General features: G+C 34.4%; 1 protein-coding gene across 1 annotated transcript; it reads right to left on the bottom strand.

Moving 5' to 3' along the window:
- Nucleotides 1-1610: 1610 nt before the first annotated feature.
- LOC128998021 (RING finger protein 11) lies at nucleotides 1611-15663 on the bottom strand. Its single transcript, XM_054423953.1, has 3 exons — nucleotides 15159-15663; nucleotides 8519-8667; nucleotides 1611-5981 (listed from the first exon to the last, which is right to left on the bottom strand). Exons 1-3 carry the CDS (start codon nucleotides 15267-15269, stop codon nucleotides 5810-5812), a joined length of 432 nt encoding a protein of 143 aa, XP_054279928.1. The 5' UTR covers nucleotides 15270-15663; the 3' UTR covers nucleotides 1611-5809.
- Nucleotides 15664-17430: the final 1767 nt, after the last annotated feature.

Genomic DNA, 17430 nt, shown 5'->3' with positions numbered 1-17430 from the left:
TTTAGTTGATTTGTTGTTAGGTAATGGGAAACATGTAGTACCTTAAATAATAGCTGAATACTTGTGGTATAACCCCTGTCAAAATATTTTTATGTATATTTAATACACTTCAATAAAGTAACCATCGCTTCAGACATCCAGTTATTAGGTCTATTATAGCTCACACATTGCACATCCCTTATAACAGTGAAGGAATAGCATATTCTTCCTCTCAAATGAAATGTACGGAAAGTAACCTCTCTTTGGTCTCTGTGTGGGAAGTAGAAGGGGAAGTTTGTTTAATACGTGGCTTAAGAATTTCACTTAATGAATTGCTTGATATTTTTCAATAGACCATACATAATATAACTTTTGTTAGAAACAACTTCTGTCTTATCAATTTTACTCGATTTAATGATCAATCTTTTTGGTAACACATGAATGGCACTTGTACGCAGACCAAATATTCCTTTTTAAAGTGCCTGTATAAACTGTGATATATTGTTAGGTATTGAAACCACAGTTAAAAAAGAAATATCTTTTTTAGATATCTGTCTACTTAGTGTACACAGTTTGATCCAGGGACAAAACGTCTTAATTGGCCTCTATTCGATATCTCATTACATTAATTATTTATGACTTTTATTTATTAGTAAAGATTACGGCTAAGTTTTAAATAAATTCAATTTCAATTGTGGGTTTCGATGTAGTTTGTGTATTTTTTTATCAAAGAGTCAATGGCCATGGCCACAGGGTATTTTATGATACTGTGCTTAGGAAAATAATGTAAATTTTTGTTTTTCATGCTTTATGTTTGATTTTTATGGTCCTCCATTAATCTGGCGATCTTAATAATACTTAGCCTACTATCTGGTCTGATATAATAGTAGACCAGTGAGACCCTACTGTAACGTTTGTCAGAATATTGAAGCGTTTCGTTGGAATCTCAAAGTAAGCACTTTTATATGGTCTAGATGAAAACTTGAAGCCAATATGAATAATTAATTAATTATTGTCCAAGACAATCCACAAAATCAGTAAAACCACCGACATCATATTTTTAGCACATTTAGCATTCTTGATAATGATTTGTAAATGCATTACTGCTAACTGCCTTATCAAAATTATTCGTTTATGTTTGATGAATTTGTCAATATGGCTAAACAAGGTCAAATTCATTAACCTTAAAATTAAACACCTCTTCTTGGGATGGTAACCTTTATTACCAAGGAGAAATCTTGGACCAAATGAAGAAATTTGATTAAGGAAGAAAAAATTGATGTAGATGTTTGATTACACTATTGAGTTGATTTTAAAGGATTATTAGATTTAAATAATCATCAATTTGCATCATTGCAATCAACAATCACCAACCATGCATATGGCAAAATGGTCTTGCAATCAGCCCTTATTATGACATATGATTATTCAGCAAAAGAAAAATTATTATACTTAACACAAAGTATTATGAATAAGGAAAGCGTTTGAGATTCAAACCATGCATGTCAAAGAGAAAATAATATGTCATTTGTCTTACACATTTTGCCAATCTTCTGAAAATATTCTGTAATAAAATAATTTATTATTTACAATGAAGCTTAGAATTAACTGATATAGGTAAAGGAACACACTTTTCATGGATTAATAAGGTTATATTTTCGTACATAATTTTGTACAGTGTAACATATTTCTAGTCCTGCTTGAAATCTAAAACGTATAAAAAATACAATGAATCCCACCACTATGAAGCGATTTTTTTTCTACCAAAATATGTCTACAGCATTCAAATACTGCCATAGAATTCAACAGTACAAAAATCACGGAAGTCGATAGAGTGTTCCTATGATAAATACAACACTCGAGTCTTTTTTTGTATTTTGCAAAGATTTTCCATTCATAAAATGACATAACTATAGAGCAGGCTTGCTGCTTCGTGTTGTTTATGACACATTTAATAGTGGCCAGCACTGAATGGAATATTGCTTTAAAATGATTTATGTGTGAGTATGACCTACATTATCTACAGGAAATCACTACAACGGAAACTTAAACTGTCAGCTTTGGAAGACCAAATCTCTAAGTATGAAATTTGAATTAATAATTTTGACTGTAATTATAACTTGTAGTAAAACTCCATGAAACTTTTCATTGATATTTTAAAAAGAAACATTTTGGTTGTTTGACTTTTGAAAGGTAAACAATTGTAATGATAGAGAATGAGAGCACATGGGTAGGGTATGAAAGTTCCTGTGTTCTAAGGAGGGCACCATAACCAATCTAATACTCTCCACTATGTAGCTTGTTCATTGCTTTTGGCACAATATTTTTTGTAGCTTTAGAGCTCTGCTATTTGATAGCTTAGAATGAAAAAAAAAATAAAGTTGTAACATTTTAAATGCCTCCACAGAGAAGTAAGATACAGAGGAAATATTCAATGGTACACTTAAGTGGTGTATAGCGCTAGTGCTGGTGTCCATGGCAATGACACCAGCATTTATCATCAATGACACCCTACTATAAAACTAATCTCCATGTAATATGTAATGTGTTGTATCCATGTATTACAACGCTCTCGGTAGAGGAAGACCTGTACCTGCCGATAGGAATTTCCACATAGTGCTCGCCGTTGGACTCTCTTTCTTCCTTGCTCGTCAAGTCTTTTTCCACTCCAACATACCAGAGCTGAAAGCGCTCGGTTGTCCCATAAGCTTGCAATCCTCTGTGCCTTACTTCTCTGTGATGTCTCTTACAGAAAACTTGGTGATTCTGGTCATGGTTATCACTTCTCTATAACTAACGCTTTTGCTTTCTTGTTAGTAACTAATAATACACTCTTTATAAATTAAATTTTAGTACAGTACATTATAGTTGTAAATTGAGATAAAAATTAGTTACAAAATCAGGTTTGGTATTTTGGAAAAAATATATGCTAGTTCATACATTTGATTTGATACATAAAAAAATAAATAAATTGAAATTGCATTTATGAAAGTATATATGGATGGCTTGGTTTGGGTTTTGATAATTTCAGCTTATGATGAAGTGACCAACCAGTGGTGATTATGGAAATCTGGTTGTTTGATCGGAGTCATTCCTACTATACTGAAATAAACTGGGGCGTATAGTAACAAACCAGTCAAAAATAGTTCATGTTGTTAATGGCTATATTCTTACGATCCTTTAGTCTATAACGAGTTCCAGTTAGTCCATATCAAAGTCCTAAGTATGTTTTTAAAGCTTAAGTTTTGTTTTATGAAATTTAATTATGGTAGGTTCCGTTAATTAGCAAGGCATTTAAATATTTTAAACTAAAGAACAGAGTCTACTTCCAACTTAGTGAAATTGTAGAGGAAAATACCACAGCAAACTGTAGTAAAGATAAGAAAAACAAAACAGACAGTTAACTAAAAACTCATCAAATGTTAACTACTGTTTCATCCAGTAGCAACTAGCAAGATGTTACTACAGTGTAGTATATATGCCTAGTCTGAACTTCCCATTAATTATAGGACTACAAGTAGAAAACATTTTCATGGGGGAACATGTTAGTTAATGATCCAAGTCTATTATAATTATTATATCAGGAAAATATGAAGGAGTATCAACAACCTGTGATAAATTCAAGGGTTCTGCCTGCTAAGAAATTGTTTTTTAAACTAACGATTTTGTGGAAATGATAAGCATTGGGTGAGTTAAAATGGAGAGATAATTGCTTTATTTTCTGTGATAAACCATTTTTTCTGTCTATATGTTGTCACAGACTGCTCAAAACTGGCAATATAACTATTGTGAGTGAACATCTTCTTCACTAGAGCAACGTATTGCAAATACTACAGCTGAAGGAGGGTTTTCATAGCTGCTGAATACGGCTGCGGGATTGTGAATGTCATGCGAGTTTTCTAGTGACTGTGTTTTTCATTAATTTTTCATCCTCAGACGAAGAGAAAATAACATGATGACAAGAACATTAGTTTAAGATGGTCTAAGTTTGAGATTTAACTTACTGAATGTTATACTTCAGAACATAAATTAACTGAACTGATATTATTAAACTGATTGAAATATTAAACACAAAGTCACTGTTACAACTGACTGAACTGGGAACCGGAACAATTCACTTTTGCATTACAAACTGTCAAAAATAGTCGAGGAACGCGTCTTGTCTGAGGGTTTTGAAGCAGTCACCTGTTGCGGGATTCTTGTGTATTGAGTTTGTAATGAAAAAAAACAGCCATATTCAGCGACCGAATTCGTAACATTGGAAAACGAGCCTTGAATCTCAAAAGGACATCTACAGAGTGTAACCATCATTGCATTGATTATGACAGACCCTAGATGTTTCCCCTATAATAATAACTAGAATAATTACTGTCTTAATAGCATTGAACTAGCTCTTTTGCTCACAAAATTCTGACTGAAGGATTGCCACCAATTTTATTTGTAATAAACCATAATACATTTATTCCAAGTGAATTTAGCTGATCAATGTAAAAGATATTGTTTATATGTATTCCATTTAGTTTAAGTGACTAACATAACAAAACCAATTACATTTCATTTTCAAGATGTGTTATTAGTGTAGTAAATTAATCATTGAATCAGCAAAATGCTGTGTTGCAGAAATTCATGTGTATTGACAGTTCAATGACCAAAAATTGACCGTCCACTTGACTGTGGGAAGCCTACCTTCCAAAATTTTATTATGGATTTAAGAAAAAAAAACACTATACAATGAAAGTTTGTATTATTTTTACTATCCTAACAGCATGTTAAAAGTTAATTTGTAAACACTGTAGGTCAATTTAATACATACAAAATTGGTAAATATAAATTTTTTAATCAGGATATTGTCAGCAGCTCATTTGCAATGCTGCAAAACCTCTACCTAACCAGCTGACGGAATCACATTGATAATGACCATGTATGGCTTCTCTGGCTGAATTAAGGTGGCCAACTGGTTTTGACAATAGCGATGGCTTAAACCCTGATAATCAAGGTATACACGATGGCTTATTTAATTATCTACAAGGTAGATGATAACCAAGATAATATAATCATTTCTAATGGGGGCAATATTATGAAAGACTTACTGAACTTATATAACAAATTACAAACTATTATATATATTTTATTAATGGCCTTAAATTTATTTTTTCCTTAGTTAAAATAGTCACAAAAAAGCATAACAATTTTCATTTGTTTTTAATGATTTCATCAAGGTAAAAACAGAAAAACTAAATTATAGTGAGGGTTCTGTGATGAGCCTTTATAGCCCTAGGGAACAAAATCTAGATGAACCTCGTAAGTGCATGTATAATAGGTGTATTTCTAGGGATAAAACAATAACAAACTGCATAGTTCAAAGAAGATATAAAACTGATCAAATAAACTGATAACCTTTTAAAGGCGATATATTAAAATAGTCTCACTAAAAATTAACTTCTTTCTAATAACACTGCAAAAATAATATGTTTTGTTATAAAATAAAAGTACATCTCACTCATTAGAGGATTAAAATAAAATAAAGTTGAGTTTTTTAAAAACTGTGACATCATTTTACACTTTAGATTTGCCTTCCAAAAGGAGCCATAGCGTTAACTACTGGTCAAACGCCGACATAACGAGAACCAATATTATAAACTTTACATTCCTAATCATATTTACATTATTACATGTTTGTTCACACAAATAAAAAATACATTAGTTACTTATTCCGACACCAGAACGGTTAAATGAAAACCACTACATCGTAGCGTAACGTATTTACGTGTTTACAATAAATTTATCTTATTTCTATAATCACAGCTTGTTTTATCAGTGACTAGTGCAGTTAGTTGGTCTCGTATGTGGTGAGAAGGGCAGCGTCGACGGGCTCCATGCACGACGGGCAAGTGAAACTCCGCATGAGCCAATCATCGATGCACTTGACGTGGTATGTGTGCATGCATGGTAGATAACGCACACAATCTCCTACTACCAGCTCCACCATGCAGATCACGCATCTGTGCAAATAAAATCCAATGTTACCCAGTTACAATTGTACAACTAGACCAGAGTATGTTTATATAAAAGACTCATTTCTGTTGAATACACTACTTTTTAACCAGGCCAATCTGGAAAATATATTTATTGTAAAATACATCTTTTGTATAATATAAACTATCGTACAAATTTCACAATAACTCACTGTATGAGTGGCTCATTTGAATATGTTCTATTTGTATGAGAAACTATGTAAAACTCGTCCAAACAGATGGGATGTCTACCCTCAATCTAAAAGTCAAAGATTTTACTTACACTGCTACCATATCAGAGCAGAGGAGGTCTGAGCTATGTAAACAGCAATAAATGGGCAAATGCACATGCCTGACAAGTGACAATGGGCTATTTTGTTGCTTCAACCCACGTTTTTTAATTAGCTCAATAGGTTTTTCTAACAGATTTTAAAAATATTTTGTGTCAATGGAGTAGTGTTTGTGTGAAACAGTTTTTGGTATATTAAATAGTATTAGTCTACTTTATAAACTTGCTTTAGTCTGTTTAAAGTAACTAATTAAATGTTTTAGTAGTAAAAAGAATTGAATATTTCATTCAAGAAGTCAGTTTCAGTAAAATTAAAGATTCGTTTATTTTACTAATCAAGAAATAATAACCAACCTCAACCAAGGTTGTATCATGGTGTTTGAAATACCCATTGTTAATAATGGATAACATAATTTAAGACTCATGCCAAATTTAAAGAAGTTTTTAGATAAAATTTCTGAAGTGGAAAACAGACTGGCATCTCTGTGAATAACTTACGATTTTCTGACAATTTAACTTAGTGCTAGTATTAATCTACTATTGTTTATAAACACAATGCATACAACTTGATTGAGATTACTTAAAAACTTGATAAATACAATTTTACAAAGAAAAGCTAAAATGGATTTTAAACTATCCATCTCTTAAATTGATTATTAATAGAACAGCCAATTGCTGCACACATATTATTTTTTTAGGTGCAGAGAATAGCAATGAAATATTACTTAATACTAATTAAGTAACAACTAACTGATAAGTGTGACTATCTTATGGGTCTCATGATATTTCTTATCATTCAGCTGAAGAAAGTAATAATCTGCAGTTCTTGACAAAGTGCTGTTAAGCACTGGATATTGTGCAATTATTTGTTTAATTTTCTATGTCAAGTAAATTACAACCAGGCATTTTGCCACCAAAATTTCAAATGAACACAATATTGAAGCCCATGCATCTTTAATCAGCTTATATACTTATTTATTTACTTAGCCTACTGCATTTTCTGTAAACTAATAGCAGGTTTTCTTAGAGAAAACTTTTACATCAGTAGGTTGTATTTAGTTAAAAGAGAGAATACTCAAAAGAACATACATTATGTTTACATTTTATAGCAACAAATAAATTCTTCATTAGTTGTCAAAATTATGAAGTTTGTTTAACCTGTATAAATAGTGACAAATGTTTAGATTGTTCTTGAAAAGGGTATATATAATAGACCTAAAGGAATAGAGATAATAGAGAGATAGGTATAGAAAAGGTATAGGTAATAGATAAGTTTAAAAAATAGTATGCCGGCATGAAATCCTACAAATGCTCGGATTAAGAAGAAACCTTATATACCACGTGTAGGCTAAAATTACATTTGCTGGGGTTATACATAGTACGTACATTATTTTCATAGGATCTCTTTTACTCCGAGTAATATTTATCGAAAAGAAAAAGTTTTTTCTTAAAGCTGATAGAGTTCAGATGTTTGTAAAGTTCCGAAGCAGTTATATACCGTATTATTTTAACAATATTAATAAAATATAGAGCCTGATATTTTTTTAATAGATTCCTAAATAATAGAATGGAGCATTTAGAGCAAAATGACACTTTTAATTAGTTTTTGAAGTGGGAAATTATTTATATGTAGCCCAAAACTTAAAACCCGATCACCCAATGCATGGACTTGATTGCAATTAGGGAACAGAACAAAGAAACTAAAGATCTCTGCATAAGCAATACATAATGATAGCAACAAAAATCAGTTTTTAAATTGTGACAAATTGATCTGGTTATTTGCATCTAACCCCCATTTAAACACGGTCTAACATAGCCTTAAAAATAAAAACCAAATAAACATTAAAACTCCCTATTTCCATGTAAACAATACCCTTAGCCTAATTCATACACACACCGGGTTTTTATAAAATAATAGTGGGCTTAAGATCCCAACTGGTGGCTTAGCAGAGATGTCCCTACAACATGGTCTCTATGAAACCAAGACTTGACCTAGTGTGATTTTGTTTATTCAAGAGAAAAACATCTGAATTCAGCTCTTCTGGGAGAAAAGTTAGATATGCAATCTCCAATGTTGTAAGATAAATGTTGTGCAAGGTGGGGTGAAATAGTCCATCGTATGGATACCTGCAGAGCAACAATAATTTGTGTAGTTATTTTCAATAACTAATCCCGACCATTATTTTATAAAAAAACTCTGTATAAATAAAGTGTATAACTAAGTTGGTAAACTTACTCTCTGATTTTTTTACAGCCATCATAAGTTCCAGTAGGCAAGTGTTGAATGAGTCCGAGTCTTTTGGCAATCTTTACTTGTTCCTCTTCAGTCAACTGAGTCACTGGACGACTTATGTTCGGGGAAGGGTAATACACTGGGAGTGTTTCCTGCAAAAGTAAAGCTAATTGTAGCTTCTACATCAAAAGATCACACAACTTTTTTTATGGTCAAACGTACAAATACAATTAATTTTTTGTAACTCCCACTGCCAACTAGGCTTATTACAAACGTTTTACCTTTGGAAAGTAAATTATCTCAGTACCAGAACTTAAATCAATAATTAACACTTGCATTTTGATACTTTTTGTATGAATGTTGTCAGAAAATAAAGGAAATGATTTTGAAATTTGAGATATGTTTTGGGTTTTAGTTTTACGCTCAGTAATTGGTTAAATGTACACTTTGAATGAATTGTACGGACACAACGTAAAACGGTTCACTGCAAAAATGTAAACAAATTACAGTATTCTATTAAGTAATTCATCTAACGGATGTACCTGGCCGCCATTTTAAAACAAAAAGAATGAATTAATATTTTTACCTAAAATAACAGGTCTTTGCTTTAACATGTGTACCAAATATCAATTTACTACAAAAAGCTGTTAACAAAAAAAAAAGTTTGTGAAAAAGACCGAATGGAGGCTGTATGAGTAACTTTTGGCAGACTTCCAAATGTTACTGACAACGTTGAGTTTTTTAACATGATATTTAAGTTTGTCTTTGGCCCAGGAATGATATCTTAATAAATCAATAAACAGTTCGGGGAAACCCTGTATATGTTTGAGACTAGACTTTTTGAGAGCCAATAAGTGTATGATGAGGAAAAGATCAACTTTAAAGCATACAATGTTTAGTTTGTCACATCTAGATCTCTGTAAAATAGAATCCTTACAAAAATCATTAATGTGATAAAATAAGTTTTCCAAGATTATTTGTTATATTATAATTACTCTTACCTATACTTTGAAAGTTTACATTCTAATTGTAAATATACTGAATAGTGTTGCGAGATATATTTTATTAAATCTGTTATCACCCGCTATCAGAAATATACTTTATCGCAAATTATTTTAAAAAGCTAAAATATATCATCATGTATTTCCCGAACCTTTACTTTAAAATATATTTGAGGAATGAATTTATCTTGATGTTTTATCATGTCTCAAAAAGAAAGCAGTGATTATATGAATAAACTGAACGGTGAAAACAAAAATGCATAACACATTGAAATGATGCAGCAATCCAAGCTCCCATTAATGTGTAAATTAGGAAATTTGTAAATTAGTTATACCGTACCCATTTGTATATCTTAGCCTACAAATTAGGTTAAGTTTAATTACTGGTCAGAGGGAAATATGTTCAGGACAGAAAACATACAATTTGACTGACAGTGCCACATTATTCAACTGTCCTCGATGATGAAATTAGATAGACAAAGTTACTTCTTCGAGAACCATTTTATCACAGCACAAGTTTAATTTATTATTTACTTGTTTGCCAGAACCATTTTTCAAAGCATTGGGGTTTACAATATTTACTTTAAAAATATAATGTAATTTGTAGAGGTATTCTTTCAGCTTTTTTGAAGTGCAATCAATAACATTCAAGTGGATGAAGAGGACAAAGCGAGATAAGCATTTAACCTATCAATTCTTGTGACAATGCATGTATCAGTTCTTTATTGATCACATGGTTTTGCTGTGAGATCAATTGTTTCCATATTACAGGAAAAGGAATGGCTATTGGAAGAAACTGCCCAAATGTAATCCAATCAAGATAACTGAAGTAATCAATTTTAACAAACAAAACACTCATGAGTATGAGTAATGAAAGACTGAAATGGGGTGGGTTTTCCTGTGCTGAGACACTAATGTGACATACAGATTTGCTTATAATTAATAATAATCTTTAAACACTAGCCTGAGCCAATTTTATTTGAAATGCCTTGATTTTAAACCTTTTTAAGCCTACTAGGCACCACTCCAACCAATAAGGAGAGGTTGAAAGAGCTAGAGAAGAAATATGATATAAAGACTTTCAGAAGACATTTTAGAGTTTTCAATTAATTTACTAAGGCAACTAGTTTCCAGTTATGGATTGGATCCTTATTGCAGCCTTATTTTAATTTTAATTTTCTCCCCAGGTATCAAACAGTGGGTATGGATTTGCTGTGAAATTTTAATATCAATGTTCAACTATTTCAGTCAAGTTTCAAGAGAAGGATATGGACTTCAATCGAATTTCAGGTTTCTTCAACTCACTGAGCAACCTGTTGTATTAAAATGTTTGGAGCCTTTTAAAAAATGCATTGAAAATAACCAAATTGTAACTGCACTATATTTTCAGACTTGTTACTATATGCATTGTATTTTTATTTTTATAATCACTTCTTAAGGAGAAATTAGGATAAACAACTAACTCACATGAAGAAAGAGTCGCAGAAACTTAAATGTGTTACTTTTTTCTGTTCTTTTAACTTCCTGGGACTCTTTCTTCAGGTGAGTTAGTTGTGTATCCTTCCTTTCTCCTTAACATCCTTCCTTTCTCCTTAACAAGTTCTTAAAGCCAAGTTGCTTTTTTCCCTGAACAATTATTTCAATTATCAGTGCTATTTAGCAAAGAAGCATGCACACACTAATTTCACAGTCTGTTGCCAGCTGTTTCTTGCTAAATCGCTGAAATGCAGGCCTGGACTGACCAGGTCCGCGATCGCGCAAGGGGGCCTTGAAGGAGCCTCTACTCAGCTTACAAAAAATGTTCTTGTATTGTTAGTAATAATGTTTTATATAAGTTGCCTAAAGTAAAACAACTGTGTCAAACAACATACCCAGATCTTGCCGTTTATATGAAAGCTTTATACAAACGACTCTATTGGGTTACATTATTGTGGTGTAATGAACCATCTGGACGGTAACGTTTGTTTAGTAGAGAACTACAAAGCGATGCTCTTTCATAAATCAGCTGATTACTCAGTAGGGTGTGCAAAAGTGATGGGAGAAGAAGAAAAATAAACAAGAGGCGCTGATTACTCAGTAGGGTGTGCAAAAGAGATGGGAGAAGAAGAAAAATAAACAAGAGGCCTTCTTGTAGGGATGTGTCTGACGATTCTCGATACCACCAATTTCATATTTCCTACAAAACTTAGTCGTATACAACAAAATACAGTAAAAGGAATACCATCAGCGACGTATTTGCTTGCGTTAACGCACGAAACACGGCTAGCCCATGAAAAATCTGACTGTTGAAACATAATTTCCACAATAAGAAAATTCAGAGATATTGCACTTTTAATAGACAATTTAATGACAGACAATCACATTTTATACAGCCAACATGAAAATATTGTGCTCATTTCTCAATTGTAATTTCTTCTGAGGAGACTTGTAGGGAAGAGATAGTAGTAAGTTATCAGGTTCGTTTGGAAAAGATGCTCTCAAATGAAACTATTTTAAAACAAATTTTTGATAGACACACTCGCAGTTGTGGTAACCAAGTAGGTAGAAAAATACCTGATATGAGGTGGAATACACAAAGAATTCGCCCAACCGCTAACAGTTTTATTTCCATCCTATTTATCAGCTGTTGGAGCTCAAATGGTTAATGGATATTTAGTAGGTTGGCCTACTAAAAAACGTTCATTAAACCGATAAGTGAGCAGTTTAATATGATCCAAGATGAGATATTCATCAAAACATATTAGGCTAATAATATTTCATTGTGATACAATAAGTTAAGATACGATTTGAGGATTGCAAAACAGAGGACATTTAATTATATGGAAAGTCCTATATCCTTTAACACAATGACGTCTCAACTGAACTATCAGTAAATAAGCGTCTCCAACAAAAATTTGCCAGAAGACAGAAACCACTCAAATAAACTCTTAGAATGCAGGCTTTTCTCTATTATATTTTAAATATGAGCTGGCTTTGGTGAGTTACTTCTTGCATGTACGGCTAATCTACCTAAACCAACAATTAAAACAACAATTTAATATTTGATAATCAGCAGAGTGGGTATGCCTATTATATTTAGCCTAAGTAGCCTACAGGATACAAACAAATAAATGTTTTCAACATTCTTGCCACCAAGGCAAGGAGCACCTACCTTGCCTTGTCGGTGTTGAATTAGGCCTACTTATGTAAAAAAGTGGTGTAGCTTGTCCTTTTTCAGCCTTAGATAGTCTTAAGACTGATAAAGAACAAGGTACCTACCCTAACCTTTTTCATATAAATACATCAACAGCTGATATTTTTAACTCTTCTTCTTTCTTCAACCATTTGAACTAAAAAAGAAGGAATCAAATGCTATAAAATTCTGACTGTCCGCAACTTGCCCAGGATGTGCAATTAGCAGTCTGGCGTCAGGGCCGTTGTGTGTGTAGGGCGACCAGATGTACGTTGTATGTATTTATTGATTAAAACTATATATTAATAGACAAGCTTGTTTCTTTAAAACCTTTTTTCTCAGCTAGTGTGCATCGCAGGGCAAATCTATGCATACTTTTAGAATAGTAGGATTACGTTACTAGTCCTGAAAATAAGTATTTACTTAACGAGTGTGGTCCGTTCGGACAGAGCTCAGGTGTTTCACAGAGAGCACCAGAACCCACCTATTCGGAGACACTGTCTGTGGAGAAGATCGCTATCACCAAATCTGAACACCCGGACAGGAAACTGACGGAGGGTAAAGCCAATAAAGTCAAGGGGGAGCTGTCCAGATGGGTCATTCGTGGCAAAGACATCAGGATAAGCAGCTGCCATCTTAAAGGCGGAGTCTTGGTAGTTGGCTGTGCTAATGCAGCCACAAAGGATTGGCTGGTCAAGCAAGTTCAGGAGCTGAGTCTCTTCAGGGAAATTTCGCTACAGCTTGCAACAGCCAGAGACCTATTGAAAGCTGTGAAGGTATATTTATGTGCCCAGCCCTACATGGTCTGCGTATGAGATCCCTTGGCCTATTGACAGGAGATCAAAGGGAAGAACAGGTTACCATAGTCAAAAGGTTCTCACGGTTCACTAAGGACCTGGGATTTGACGGAGAATGAGGACCTGTGAATGAGGGTGCACAATAAGCTGTTCTAGCTGTGATGCAATCCCATGGTCGCTTGTAAGCCTGGCCCTCTATTAAAAAAACCCCTCCACCAATCCCTAGCCCAATCACTCCTTTCTCCTACGGCGTCGGCAGACTCAGCTCAGCTCAGCTGTCAGCTTAGTTTGATGATAAGAGTTATTTACATGAATATTGTGTCAGTGTACATTCAATTTGCATTGTATTAATTAATAATATATATAGTACTTTTTATAGGTTTTAATAATTTCTTACATTAATTGTATGGATTTGATTATCATCAACTAGAAAATATTTTTATCAAAAATTTAAGTACCTAATATAATCCCTGATTCCTGAATTTAGGCTAGTATTTTTGTAAGGTATCCTTTAGGTGTCTGTTTGTTATGAATTAAAACGCTGATAGTGATGCAACCCACTACACACACAGCTTTGTATAACGAGCATCATACTCATTACGTGTTTGGGGGGGGGGGGGGCCTGACAACATCCCGCCCCGGGCGCCAATGAACCACGCGATAGCCCTGTCTGGCATTGGTGAATTAACAACAATCAAAATGAAAATTTGTCTATATCTGCTAGTATAATAGATCATAAACTGTTACAAAAAACTTAATTTGTTAGCACAAGGACTTACTGGACATGGCAGCAGCCTGTGGTATAAATTATCCACCGCCACCACCAGGTAATAATTTTCTAAAAAAGACCTTTTAAAATATCGTAGCTTTTAAGTTATTACTATGATTATTGCTATATTTAGATAGGTAGAAACTAACTATGAAGAAGTTTAGGTACCGTACGGAGAGTTATTTCCAACAAAAACATGTTTCCTTATTTAACTTAACTTTAATGAAGGGGGATTCTTACAAACTGTAAAAATCAGTTATTCAGCCGTTTATGTTTATTCCAACGGACATCTCCAATTTATTAAATGACAGATCAGGAAAGTAAAGTTGCTCAGGATGGCTGAATATAAAACACCCGAGACATAACATGAAGTATAATTAAATGCTTAGTAAAATGTGCGTTTTTTTAACAAATTTTAATCTAATAGGTCCCCTAGGTCCTTAAAATATTTCTAGACACTTCGATGACTATGCCAAGTTGAGAAAAATATAGAAAAAAGGAATTGTACCTATCTCTAATTCATTTCAGGTAAGAGATTCGCTAGGGCTTGAAAAAATTTAGTTAATGAATTAACATCCAAGCAGGCCTAGAACGAGGTTAAGAACAAACTTCTAAGTAAACTAAACTAAGCTTTCACCGGCCTACTAAAGTTATCTTAGGCAAGTCTTAACGATAACTATATGAATTCATTTATTTTCAAACAGAAGAAGGTTCAAGGTAAAACAGAAAAACATTACACTGAATATATTGGTTAGCCTTGGAAGGCTTGTGCTGCATGATAGCCTATTGACATTTAGCATGTTCTTTGTTTCATAGGCCTATTCTAAGTCCTTATTTCCAAGATAAGCAGCTAGGTTAACCAATTAAATTGTTGCTCAGTAATGTAAATGGTTGATTTACAAACCCTGTATGGTGGAGGAGGTCCAAGCTGGTCTGTGGAGGTTGAATCAACAGGATTATCTCCCCTCAAGAGCGATATGTCGTCTGCTGAGGAGCCTTTTAGACAGTTACCCATTTTCTTGACTTATTTCAACATAAGCTCACAAATGTGCATCAAGTCATCCTATTAGTTTCTCAGTTTAAAACCAAAATATGTCATTGCATGTATTCCAAAAAATGGCAAAAGAGTAGATGGATCAAAGAAAACAATTAACAAAAGACATCTGACGTTTATTAGCTTACGTCAACTTTTCCTGTTCCCAATTGTTGAAAAAATCGGAGCACAAACTAAAATTACTCAATTAAGATTAGAATAATGGCTAAGATTTATAATATTTCATATAACCCTAGATACGTCTTTGTCCTCAATCACTAAGCTCAACAAGCCTAAATTGTGCGAAAAACGAAAACATATGAAACATGAGATTAACAATGACACAAGAGAACTCGGTTCGGTGCTGTAGGTTTACTGCTAGACTGGACAAGCTGACACTTTTTTTGAGGTTTCGTTTACAGCTGTTCAGAGTGGTAAGCCTAGAAGATTAAATTCCAACCCTTTTTAGACTAAAGCGTACTATGTTAAGTTCGTTATACATTAATCTTCTAACTTTAGCTGATTATCTTACCAATATACACCCATCCTAAATTTGATTATCTATGAATGCTATTTCGATTTATAAGCATAATAAAAATGTTGCAGAGAAACTCTATTTAATTTTAATTCGGAAAAATATGAAAATTCACAAGACCGAGTGTAAGTATACTGTAAAAATACAGTAACAAAGGAATAATCCATTCCATGAGCTCATATTTCCTAACATGAAAACTAAATTTTTTCCAAGCGATCAATATCACAATATCTCAATTAATTGCTGAGATAATATAAATATAAATATCCCAGTAGTACAGTAAAAGCTGTAGGTATTCATTTAATCTGTTCTAGTCTAGAACCAGCAGACGTCTCCGATTTCATTCGAAGTGGTGACGTGTGGTTATAGACAGTACCGGATTTACCACAAGGCGGCCTAGAGCCGCAAACATAAGGGAGCCGCAGAGGACTGGAAAAAATATTTTTTCAGTACAAACAAATATTAAATTTTTGAGCATCAGTTTGCTGCGACCCCGTGATTTCGGCCAGAGGGATATGTTTATGATTTTTCCGCGGCCATGGGTGTCGATAATGATGCCCCCTTGATTGTGGCCCACGGGAGAGGTTCATGATTTTGCCACGGCCGCGGGTGTCGGTGACGATATTCCCTTGATTTAGAGTAAGTGCTCGGGATTCCTCCGTGATCGTGAGCGACGATGATAATGTCCCGCAATTGTGGCCTGTGGAAGATATCCCCAATTTCGCCATAGTCGCGAGTGCCAATGATTATTATGAAGGATTGCGGATTGCGGCCTTCGATTTCACCGCGGTCACTCTGGTGTTGATGTTCCTGTGATTGCGGCTCGCGGGAGTAGTTCACGATTCCGCCGCGGCCGCGGTTGTCGATAGTGATATCCCTGTGATTGCGGCCCACCGTGGGCCGCCCACGGGAGATGTTCATGATTTTGCCGGAGTCGCTGGTGCCGGAGACGATATTCTCTTCATATAGGGTAGGTAAGTGTTCGGGATTTCTCCGCAATCATGAGTAACGATGATAATGTCCCGCAATTGTGGCCTGTGGAAGATATCCCCAATTTCGCCATAGTCGCGAGTGTCAATGATTATTATGAAGGATTGCGGATTGCGGCCCTCGATTTCACCGCGGTCACTCTGGTGTTGATGTTCCTGTGATTGCGGCTCGCGGGAGTAGTTCACGATTCCGCCGCGACCGCGGTTGTCGATAGTGATATCCCCGTGATTGCGGCCCACCGTGGGCCACCCACGGGAGATGTTCATGATTTTGCCGGAGTCGCTGGTGCCGGAGACGATATTCTCTTCATATAGGGTAAATGTTCGGGATTTCTCCGCAATCATGAGTAACGATGATAATGTCCCGCAATTGTAGACTGTGAGAGATATTCCCCATTATGCCGTAGTCGAGAGTGTCAAAGATGATGTCCCCGTGATTGCGGCTCGCGGGAGAAGTTTACGATTTCGACGTGGTCGCAAGTGTCGATGATTATGTTCCTGTGATTTTGGCTCGCGGCAGACGTTTACGATTATGCCGCAGTAATGGGTGTCAGTGACTATAATATCGTCTTCTTTGTTTTAGGGTAAGTGTTCACGATTATTCCGCGATCGTGGGTGA

The sequence above is a fragment of the Macrosteles quadrilineatus genome, unplaced genomic scaffold, assembly GCF_028750875.1.
Source record: "Macrosteles quadrilineatus isolate MER2022 unplaced genomic scaffold, UCM_ALF_1.0 Scaffold_7__1_contigs__length_78375512, whole genome shotgun sequence".
In the NCBI taxonomy this organism is placed as follows: Eukaryota; Metazoa; Arthropoda; class Insecta; order Hemiptera; family Cicadellidae; genus Macrosteles; species Macrosteles quadrilineatus.
This window is presented reverse-complemented; position numbering and strand designations above follow the sequence as displayed.

Bases quoted from the DNA above. Each gene is read 5' to 3' on its own strand.
- LOC128998021 (XM_054423953.1), bottom strand. From the start codon at position 15,269: ATGGGTAACTGTCTAAAAGGCTCCTCAGCAGACGACATATCGCTCTTG. The intron at 8,668-15,158 runs GTTTGTAAATCA...TTACTTTTGCAG, and splicing joins GACCTCCTCCACCATACAGG to GAAACACTCCCAGTGTATTA. The intron at 5,982-8,518 runs GTAAGTTTACCA...TTATTTGCACAG, and splicing joins GGCTGTAAAAAAATCAGAGA to ATGCGTGATCTGCATGGTGG.